General features: G+C 50.2%; 1 protein-coding gene and 1 non-coding gene across 4 annotated transcripts in view; both read right to left on the reverse strand.

Moving 5' to 3' along the window:
* Positions 1–2,926, reverse strand: part of FBXO31 (F-box protein 31) — a 28,032-nt gene extending 25,106 nt beyond the window's left edge. For 2 of the 3 annotated variants that reach the window (XM_074912983.1, XM_074912982.1), the window contains exon 1: positions 2,542–2,926. In XM_074912983.1, coding sequence (XP_074769084.1) covers positions 2,542–2,926 — 385 coding nt within the window. The remainder of the gene's footprint in view (positions 1–2,541) is intronic. The other variant, XM_074912984.1, reaches the window with a different exon arrangement.
* A 431-nt stretch (positions 2,927–3,357) lies between these two features.
* TRNAM-CAU (transfer RNA methionine (anticodon CAU)) lies at positions 3,358–3,430 on the reverse strand. The gene has a single exon. It is a non-coding gene; the product is annotated as a tRNA-Met (tRNA).
* Between the last annotated feature and the right edge of the window lie 8,160 nt (positions 3,431–11,590).

An 11,590-nucleotide genomic window follows, 5' to 3' on the forward strand; every position in this document is an offset into this window, starting at 1 on the left:
AAGTTTACGAGTTACCTCCTCAAAGAGCTCTGCTCTGGGACATCATCAGTAGGCTTCAGAGTGAATAAGCCATCGATACAAGGAGTATGCCAGGAGAGGCATGCATGCTCTCGCTCTGTTTCTAGGACATGCCACTTCAGAAGGCTCGTGCAGATACAAGCACACGCTTAAGAACTGTCCTCTCTTGGGAAGTGGCTTGCTTTTGAAGATGATTATAAAAAGTAATTATATTTTATGTTTGACTATCATACATTCACCAATGTATGGCTATGCAGAAACACTGTGCAGGATATTCTAAATTTTATATGCGTATTTATATACTAATACCTGATGTTCATCTATGTCCTCAAGTAGCTGCACTCATCACACAGTTGCATGCTCACACCTGAACATTCAGAGGCTGAGCATGTACAACTTATCACCGAAATATATGCAGAGAAATTAACTGCAAAACAGCTCCATCAAATTATGATCAATTTTATACTCACGTGTACAAATACTCAAAGTTACAGTACTACCACCACAGTAATTACTGCAGAGCAATGCAAAGCACCGTGAACAGTGCAAGAAATCCAGATTAGGAACCGACTGGAGAACCATGACTGGTTAAAAGATTGCGGTAACCGTTTCACAGATGTAGTAAGTTTTTCAGCCAGGAACCTGACCCTTAACTGTTCAGCACAGCTTGCACACCATGGTACAAGACTTTGGTACAAGATCTACTTCAATCACACCAGCAGCCCATCAATACACTCTCTGACAGTGGTTGGAACAGATACACTGGGGAAACATAAGAAACTGTGTGAAAAGTGAATAAAGGTTTGGTTTATGCACCTCTCACCTTGTAGCTAGCTAAGGGCCTTGAGACAGAAGTGTGGACATGATACTTTCCCTTCCTGCCTGGTTTAGTTTTAGCCATACAGAGCCCACTGTTTCCTTAAATTTCTGCTAAGCTTTTGAACACTGCTCTACCTACCGGCAAGAAAATTCGAGGAGCAGTCATTAACTGAATAAACAAATTTATTTCCCCATCAGGCCTAATTCAGTGCTTCCTTTACAAGATAGTCTAGCCTGTATTTAAAAGTTATATACATTTCTACAGAAGCATTTTGCCAGAATCATAACCTATCAAAATAAATTAACCAGTCAAGTTTTGCAAACCATTCAAGAAATACACAAATATCCACAAGGCCTCTACGTCAGTAGAGGAGCATAAGGAAAGTATGAATGCCATTTTATTTGCCTGTCTCCAAAAAAAAAAAAGTTATTGGGACATTGGGATCATCCCATGCTGAACTAAGAATGCTTTGGTATACATTTCCTAGGTGCAGCCTTTGTACCGTCCAAGGGTTCTGGGGTAGTGCTGATAAGGCATGAATTCATTCCTGCAAGGTTTAATGCATCTGAACAGATCCCACTGCCTACGGCAGGCAGCCACTCTGACATACCTAAATTCTTCATCCCGCTGCCCTCACTGGAATTAAAAACAGAAAACAAACAACGACGACAAAATATACATGACTTCATGTGCTGGCAGCAGAAGCACCTGGCAGGATCACACTATTTAGAGAGCCGACGAGCACAGCAAGACAGCCCTTGGAGGGTGGGCCAGCCGCTGGATTGACAAACAGGGGACAGAGAGACACACTGATGTGAGGAAAAGGACAAGGAGTAAAGAGTAAGAATCGCAGCCTAACAGCAACAGAGGACTGAGGCACTACTGAATAACAATGCCCCCGAGCCTTTGCATTAATGCAGCCCAGAATCCTTGCAGCAGACACTCTCCAGGAAACCACATGCAAACCAGGAACACCACCCCCCCCCCCCGTACCTGGCCCCCTACTTCCCGAGACAGGCCAGGAACGGATGACCTTACCCAGGCCTGCCCCCCTGCACCCACCCACTCGTGAGACCCCAGCGGGCTCCCCGCTTTCCCTGCGGTACCTCCACAGCGCCAGGACCCCCCCGCCGCACACCCGAGGGCTCCTCTCCTCCCCGGCGAAGCCCCATTCCGCAAGGGTCATTCCCTGTCCTCGCTACCTGGCACTCCCCAGCCTCGGGATTCACCCAAGGACATCATCCTACGTGGAGGCATCACCTGCCAGGGCCTGATCCCATCCCCGTCCCTTCCCTCCAGCTGCCGCCCCGGGGAACAACCCCAGGTTGATGCCCTCTGCTAGAGCTGCTCGTACGTCACCCCTTTTCCAGCAAGTGCCACCAAGAAGGGGCCGTGTCACAGAGGATCTTCCCCCTTCTCCACCCTCCAGTCACGGAGACCTACATGCACCCCCCTCACAGCCCCACAACCCGCACCTCCTCGGGCCCCAGCTCCTTCCCGCACCCCCAGACCCCACCACCCTCTTCTTCCCGCACCCCTTAGGGCTCCCATCCGCACCCCACCGCCTCCCCACACCCTCCGGCTCCACCTGCATCCTCCGGGCCCTTGACCTTGTACCCCCTCTGCGTCCTCCTGCCCACCCACCCGCCCCGGGGCCATCTCCTCAGGGCGTCCCCGGCCCCCCACCTCGGGGCGGGCGGTACCTTCGCGGCAGCGCCGCCGCCAAATCGTGTCGGTGCGGAGGATGCGGCGGAAGGTGGTGCAGACGCGGGCCAGGCTGGGCAGGTCGGTACCGGGCAGGGAGCCGAAGATCTGCACCAGCAGCTCGGGGGGCAGCTCCAGGAGGGACAGCGGGGCCCGCCCGGCCGGTCCGGCCTCGGCGGGGTGCGGCGCGGGCCGCCCGCCCTCGATGCGCTCCGCCGCCTCCTCGTCCTCCGTGACGGCGCCGCCGCCGCCCGCCTCCTCGGGGTCGGTATCGGTGTCGGGCTCGCTGTCACCGCCGCCACCGCGCCGCTGCTCCCGCGCCGCCCCCCGCCGGCGGCACCCGCGGGCCGGGCCCACCCCGCACAGCCGGGCGCACACCGCCATGGCCGCGGCCGCTCTGCCTGAGGGGGCGGTGCGCGCCGCCGCGCGGCGCCGCCGGGGCCCCGCCCACCGCGCGGCGGCGGCGCCAATCAGCGCCGCTTCCGCCGCCTCACCACGCCCCCGCGGGCGACGGGCCGTTATCCCGCCGACACCGTCAGCGGCGGGCGGCATCGCCCCCTGGCGCGCCGGAGGACCGAGCGCCTGGCGGGGCGCCGGCGGAGGGGGGCCCGGGCCCGGTGACGGCCTGTGCTGCAGCCCGCTGCCAGGCCTGGGGGGCTCGCCGCCACGGCCCCGCTCCCTGCTGCAGTTCAATACAAAAAATACATACATACATATATATATATATCTATATCTCCCCTTCCCTTGGAAAGTTCTGCCTGCCGGAGAGGGGAGAAAAACAAAAGAAAAAAAAAGGAAAAGGAGGAAACCACTTCTGCCCCGTGTGAGGATCGAACTCACGACCTTCAGATTATGAGACTGACGCGCTACCTACTGCGCTAACGAGGCTCCCCGAGAAAAGCGGCCCCGCGCAGCCCCTTTGTGCCTCCCGCTCCCACCGCCAGCCGGGTTCCTGCCGCTCCTCGGGATGCCGCCTCAGAGCCTTGTTTCTCTACATACGACTCCTTCCCTGCAGGTGAGACCGGTTCTTTTTTTTTTTCCCCAAAAAAAATTCATTCTTTTCTTCAAGACAGACCTGATTTTTTTTTTTGCAAATGGCTCTTCTTTCCCATGCTGTTCTGAAAGAGAGACGTTGGGTTCTTTATTTTTGGTAAATAGTTCCTTCTTCCCATGTTCTGCAAAACAGCTGCATTCCTAAAAGAGGCCTTTGGGGTTCCTGCACACCCTCATCCAGCTCTGCTGGCCAGGAATGGACTGTGAGGGCCGCACTGACAACACGCACGTGAAGAAATCAAGTTGTTTCCATAGAATTACAAAAAGTAAAGCCAACCTCGCCTGCCTCTCTGAACAGTCGCTATTTGACTGGGATTTCTGCAGAAGAATGTGCGTTCCCTGAAGTGCTCAGCAGAAGAGGGTCCCCTGCGGTGCTGGCAGAAGTGCTGCCCTGCGTCCTAATCAGCAGGCTTCCCCCGCAGTGAGGGTCTCAAGGCAGCGGTCACCATGATAATCAACCAACAAATGCCTAAATTGGAAGAAAATAGGAAAACGGGCCTGTAATTGATGCAGAAAGTCTCCAAACCTCAGCCCCAAGAATCACTGCAGGGAGGCTGTTGGCCTGCAGAGAGACCAAGTGGCAGAAGGTGAAGCAGGAACAGACCTTTGGACATCAGTCCCACCGGACAAGCAGAGATGTTTGGGTTGTGTTGGACAGCCCGAGGATTTTGCCAAGCTCTGTTGTCAGGGGAACAATACTTTGGTTTCCAAGGATCTGGATGGTCACGCATACGGGACGATTTGATGATGAGTCCAGGCTGCAAGGTTTGTGGTACGAATAAAATTGCAACAACCCCAGGATGAGGAAACACCCGGCTCCTTACAGCCTGCAGCGCTGCATTCCTCCCTCCAACGCTGCCCGTGCAGAATGAGGATGACATTTCTCGTGGTGTGCTAATCCTTTGGGGCTTCGGCGACGGACAAGTTTAGTGCCCACAATTCTGATTAAATTCAGAAAAGCTGCCCCAAGCATCTAAAAGAAGGCACATGGACAATGAGTCACCTAAACCAAACATCAACTGTTTGGAAATGTGTCTGTAGCTGTTTTCCACCTGTGTTGAATCACATGATTTTTTTCCCCCTGTGTTACACTACGCTCGGCTGGTACTCAAAGTTTCTGACACAGCTCTAGAAGGCCTTGTCATGTCTGTTTGTTTAGGAACTGATGGATTCATGGAAAGGACAGGAAAAGGACTGATGGCAAGGATTTTTGTGTGAATGAAACAAAAGATGTCCTTGGTGACATTGCCTCGAGCAGAAACTCAGCAGTCTACAGCACACACATGTTTTTTCCCCCTTTTGCATTTTTTTACTGGACTTTCTTCTTTCTCCTTTTCCTCTGAATGCTCCTGCTGAGCCTAATCACCCTACAACCTTCTCTCCCTCTCCCTCACCCACCTGACCCTTATAACCTCATCTCACAGCCTTGGCTCTGTGGATGCTGAGCCACTGCATCCTGCTCCATCCCTCAGTGATCACTGACCGCCATTCCAGACCAACCCAGCAGAAGGCAGGACGGCCCATCATAAATCCACGCCAATTCCCACAGAGCTCTGTCCCCCCATGCCCATTTTCTCTAGATTAAGAGGAAGAAGGGGATCAGCCTGTGCGGCTGATGCACTGATGTCACCTGGCAGGTTGTGAAGCCCAGCGAAGAAGCAATGTGACGACTGCTCTCCGTGCTCGGGGTGGCTGCATTTCCCCTTCCCGTGGGGCAGAGTGGGGGAATCCTTGCCTCTCATCACATCTGAGAGGAGAAACAATCACTGTCGCCACTCCAAGTTTCAAGACCCGGACAGAAAAGGTTTCTGGTGCGGTTCTTGCAGAGCATCACACAATGGTTATAAGCAGAGAGTTTGGAGGGTGGGCACAGAGAAGGTCCTTGGGTGCAGAACAGGGTGCTTATAACTGAATATAACTTACAACTTCAGTGTTTACCACCCTGTCATCAGACTATAAAATTGGCACTTTCTCCTCTATGTTACTGAATCCATTATCTGAATCTACCAGCTTTATTTGTGAAGATAGGGAAAACCGTAAACGTGCGTTATCATCATCTCCCATCCTCTGTGGCTTTACCAATGTCTTTGTAAACATTACCAGAGTAATAGCCCAGAGCTTCCCAGTCCTGCTGTTTCAGGCAGGCAGCTTGCAGCCATTACCACAGGGCTCCTGAAAAGGATGTACCAAAAGGGGAAATGTTATTGTTTCATTTCCCTTCAGCAATTATGGAGCTGATGCAGCTCTTGCTATAGTCAATTAGTCTTCACACTCACTCTGAAGGGCTTTGGATTGGTCCCAAAGTTAGTGTCCTCATTTTCTGTAATCCTGGAAGTGTTTACGCCTTCCCAGCCTCTGAGCAGGGATGAGCCAGCTGATGGCATATCCAGCCAATTATAACCTGAACAGCTAGGAGAGAATTATTTATTTTCCATTTGGCAAGAGGGACAGAAAAGTATGGCAAGGCAGGCCGAGACAGATGAACAAACCCTCTCTGCAAGCCCTGTTTGCCACACAAAGTATTTGCAGCATGTTTTTTTTGGCATAAGCCTGCAATGCGATCTCTGCTTTGTAATAAGCATCCTTGGAGGCAGGACACTTCAAAGAGAGAGTATTTCAATACAAAGACCAAAGAATTTTGCTTTGTTTTTTGTGATGTACATAGTTAATCTCAGATATCCTTTCCTTGCTCTTTTAATCTGGAAAATAGCTCTTCTCATTCTGATTTTAGTCTTTCCCACCTTCTTCCTTTCTGTCTGGACATTGGTCTCACCAGATTTTGCAGGATAAACTGATCAGCGAGCAGACTGGGCTCTTCTGGGAAAATCCAGAGCACTGCGGAAAATGCTGCCGATGACTCAGGAAGCACTTTGCATCATTCTCTACTTTAGAGCTGAGCTCGGTGCCCTCTCTTTATGAAAAAAGGTATGGTCTTCCTTCAACATACTGTCCTCACAATGAGGCACTAGTCGCTCTGATGATCAGCTGTGGTCATGAGTGCTTGGGGTCATCAAAGACTTTATAGCTCTTCTACTAGAAGCAGTCGTCGTTCTTTCAGCTTTGGCCACAGTCCAGCGGGAACAATTTCATTGTGCCCAACACCTCTGGCAGCTCAGTTTGCCGAGGCATTATCCTGTCCAGAACAGATCATGGGACAGGCAGTCAGGTGTTTGAGAGATGCCATTACTGGGTCGGCTGCTGAGCAAGGGTTGTGCAATCACCGGCAGCTCGCTGAACCTCTGCATGCCTCAATTTCTCACGATGTCAACAAGGAGGGTGTTTGCTGAAGCCACAGGCTACGTAGTACTTGGTTAATATTTGAATATGTGTAGAATTGCTTAAAACCTAGGAGTATTAAAAACCAGTGGAAGACTTTGTTGCACGCTGTATTATTCCACAACTTCCCTGCTATGCCTCCCGCACTCACACTGTCGTTATTGCCTGCCAAGAGGTTATGGATCTTTTTGAGTGCAAACATAAGTTATTGTGGCTTACACCAACTGATTTACCGTGTTTCCCTGTAAAACCAATGGCTCCCATTTAAAACTTGATTCTGAAGCCAAGAAATGTTTGCTGGAACAGCGCTAGCAGCAGTAACTGATGTCAGGATTACGGTACATTTCAATGACGTCTTGAGCAATACATCTTGCAGGGGGAACACAAAAAATTTTTAACCAAACATTCTAAGAAAATGATGGGTTTGTGATGACGTTGCATACGTCTGCGCGTTAGTTTGGATTCACCATCCAGAAAAGCATCTGCTTGATAATCTCAAAAGTGTTATATTCCCAAAGTCTTGTGAAATAGGTGGCCAGATAGATGAGAGAGGCAGTGTTAACGTTCCCACTGAGGGACAGGCTCATCTGTTGTTAGACCTCAGAGAAAACCCACACAGGAAAAATGTTCTGCAAGTGGCCTCTTTAGTTTCACTTTTCTCAAATTACACTTTTATATCCCCCCAAAAAAGAGAGGTATTTTGTCATTCTCGTCACATCTTGCCAGAATTCTCCTAACGCAGAAGGTGGCTTCCGCAGAGAAATTTGAAGTTTGGGAATTTGTTCGTAGGTTAGTCAAATTCAAGATTAAAACTTCTCAGAAGAGTTATTTTAAGGCATTGCAAACAATTCACCACAAACTGATTCTGGCTGAAAATCTCCCAATAGTAGCTGGGTAATGTCTGCACACAGTGTTAAAAAATCAAGGCCCTTATTGATCTTTAGCTGAGCTAGATCAATAAGAACAATTCATGAGAAAATAACTGAGGGAAGGTATTTTGATTCAGGTTTAAATGCAAGTTACCCTTAGCACAGTGTCCTTCCTTTTATTTTATGGGGGTTTTCTCTTCATGTTTCTGGTGAATTTAATACTGCTGACAGCTGCTGAGCTAATAGCCCTAGACACTAAAGTGCTGTCTTCCAGCAAGGGTGTAGCACTGCGGAGGAATAGCTTTGTCTATTCATTGTAAAAAGCCTTTGCAGTGCTGTCGTACCAGAGAAATAAGGGGATGGTTTATAATTCTGGTTGTGAAATATATTCACTTTGTTGTGAGGCAGCTCATATGGAAAAAAAAAAATAGGAAAAATAGGATTTTTTTTCCCTAGGGAAGGGCTGTAAGTATCAACAAGGGTTTGGAGGTTTGGAGTCACCATTCCTACTGGCTTTTTAAAGTAAAAAATCCCAACCTTGTGGAAGATGTAACAATTGGGAAAATCTGGCTTTTTTTTTTTTTTTTTTTTTTTTTAACTTTAGACTTAAGATTTAGTCTATAGCCTGCTGTATAGGGTGCAGACAGGAGGATCTGAGCTGGAATCCAAACCCAGCTTGTGCTCTAACCTGCCTTGTAAGTTTAGGCAAATCCCATCTCTTTTTCTTCATGAAAAATTAGAGCTGACAGGTATTGTAGGAGATTATTTACCCCATCCTTCTCCCTGAGATAAGAACAATTCGCCCAAAACTCTTCAGAACAGACGTTTTACTAATTTCTTCATTAGTAAAATGAAGATATATAAATATACGATGGTGACTATTCCACTGCTTTCCTAGGCAATTTGTTGCTGTGCTCAACTGTTCTTACCCTTAACCCAAAGTCTAATTTCTATTGCCTTTCCCAAGATGTAAGCTCATTATTTCTTGTCCTAGACTCACTGCACACAGAGAAGAGCTAATTCCCTCCAGCTCTGCGGCAACCTTTTGCATATTTGAAGACGATATAATGTCTCCTTTCAGCTAAGTCTTCTCTTCTTCAGACTAAATGCTTTGTAAAGTGTTCTAAGACTAGAATAAAAATGCTCTGCCGGTTAGATTTTTAAAGGGCTCTGTTCCAGCACAGTCACCAAGCTTGAAGCGAAAGCATTTTCAAAAGCAGCATTTTCTCACTAAGGATGGAGAATTGTGCTTAGGCAGAGCTGGTCCCAAAGGCGATGTCCATGCTGTCATTCCAACTGCGCCTAACACCTTTCTCAAATCCAGACTCGCCAACTGTCTGCGCTGTCGACATGCAGACATAGGCGAAGGCTGAGATGAGGAAGGAAAGGTCAAGTGAGTCTCGGTGTGGATCTAAGTTTTCCTTCTCACAGTCTCTGCAGATTATTCATGAGCGGAACATGTGATAGCCCAGCCTGTCAGCAGATACTCTGATTGTGGCTCTTCCTAAGCACCATATGGATGCTTTCAGCCCGAGCTGCAGCCCTGCTAACAGTTGGTAGCGTGGATGAAAACCGCACAACACGCAGCGCTTGGCGTTGTCGGCCCTGCCACCGCGACTCACCTGTACACCCCAAAAACAACACGACGTGGTTTCACTAGGGCTTGTCCTGCCAGCAGCCACGTAGCCCCTGAGGTACCATTCTGAGAGCACGGTGGGATTTCCTCAGCCCAGAAAATGGTTGTTAAAGGGCAGTCATTTAAAAAAGAAAAGAATTCTGTTGAAACAGAAATTTGGGATTGCTAGTTTAAGTTTCAGAGGTGTCAGCCTCCGGATGATCATCCACTATGTCTCACCTGCTGTCCCTGGACAGTGATGTGATGGGTAGAGCATTCATAGACCTTAGGGCTGTTTTTCTTTCCTTGTTTCGTCACACCTTTAATGGTCTCATCCTATAATTATACAGCCACCGGAACTGTATGACCCTGAATCACAAAATTAGGTAACAAACCCTCATTCCAGTGCGTGAGCGCAGCATCACTCTAACTTCCATGCATTGTTCCACACCAAAAAAATGCAGAAACCCCGATAATCTCTTAAGATAGTTAGGAAAAGTTCCTTCTTTCTGTACTCATAAGGACACTGCCATCTGCAACTCCCTGTCCTTTCAGCCGTATAAGTTGGATTGTACAGTGAAATTGTGTAGCCCAACGGCTGCAAAATTGTTCCTATATTTCAAAACACGGTGCTGGGAACATATGTGAGAGAAAGAGAAAGAAAGGCAGCTGAAAGTCTACAGCCAACAGCTTGTGTCAGAAAGCTGCGAAAGGAGGAAACAGTTGGGCATTTTTAATCGCGACATGGTATTTGCAGGATGAACGCAAGCAAACTTGGCTTGCGACTGAGATTGTTTGGGGTCTAATCAATTCTTGACAAACCGCACAAGACCGGGTGGTGGGCTTTGAAGCGAATTGGAACACCTGCTCCTAAAAATTTGTTCCCTGAACATAAACTTTACTGCGGCCTCCTCATACTCATGTCTGTGTATGCTGAAGGCAAACCGAAGGCAAATCACTAAACTTGCACCTCTGCACGGAAGCAAAGTTGCTGAAGAGCACACGTTGTTACGGGGGGACATGGGGGGCCACTCTGAGGCAGCCATGGCCGTGTGTTGCTGAGAGGGAGGCAGGTCAGGCTGCCCCAAGTTGGCCATGGCTGCGTGTCGCTGAGAGGGAGCACTGGCAGGGCACTCTGAGGCGGCCATGGCTGTGTGTTGCTGAGGGGGGACATGGTGGGGTGCTCTGGGGTGGCCATGGCTGTAATATCACCGAGGGAGGACATGGCAGGGCACTCTTGAGGCGGCCATGTCTGTAATGTCACTGAGGGGGGACACAGTGGGGTGCTCTGGGGTGGCCATGGCTGTAATGTCACTGAGGGGGGACACGGTGGGGTGTTCTGAGGCGGCCATGGCTGTAATGTCACTGAGGGAGGACATAGCAGGGCACTCGAGGCAGCCATGTCTGTAATGTCACTGAGGGGGGACACGGTGGGGTGTTCTGAGGTGGCCATGGCTGTAATGTCACTGAGGGAGGACACGGCAGGGCACTCTTGAGGTGGCCATGGCTGTAATGTCGCTGAGGGGCTACTCTGGCTACACACTCTGAGGCGGCCATGGCCATGTGTCACTGAGGGGGGACACGGTGGGGTGCTCTGGGGTGGCCATGGCTGTAATGTCACTGAGGGGGGACACGGTGGGGTGTTCTGAGGCGGCCATGGCTGTAATGTCACTGAGGGAGGACATAGCAGGGCACTCGAGGCAGCCATGTCTGTAATGTCACTGAGGGGGGACACGGTGGGGTGTTCTGAGGTGGCCATGGCTGTAATGTCACTGAGGGAGGACACGGCAGGGCACTCTTGAGGTGGCCATGGCTGTAATGTCGCTGAGGGGCTACTCTGGCTACACACTCTGAGGCGGCCATGGCCATGTGTCACTGAGGGGGGACACGGTGGGGTGCTCTGGGGTGGCCATGGCTGTAATGTCACTGAGGGGGGACACGGTGGGGTGTTCTGAGGCGGCCATGGCTGTAATGTCACTGAGGGAGGACATAGCAGGGCACTCGAGGCAGCCATGTCTGTAATGTCACTGAGGGGGGACACGGTGGGCTGTTCTGAGGTGGCCATGGCTGTAATGTCACTGAGGGAGGACACGGCAGGGCACTCTTGAGGTGGCCATGGCTGTAATGTCGCTGAGGGGCTACTCTGGCTACACACTCTGAGGCGGCCATGGCCATGTGTCACTGAGGGGGGACATGGTGGGGTGCTCTGGAGTGGCCATGGCCATGTGTCACTGA

The sequence above is a fragment of the Athene noctua genome, chromosome 9 (genome assembly GCF_965140245.1).
Source record: "Athene noctua chromosome 9, bAthNoc1.hap1.1, whole genome shotgun sequence".
NCBI lineage: Eukaryota > Metazoa > Chordata > Aves > Strigiformes > Strigidae > Athene > Athene noctua.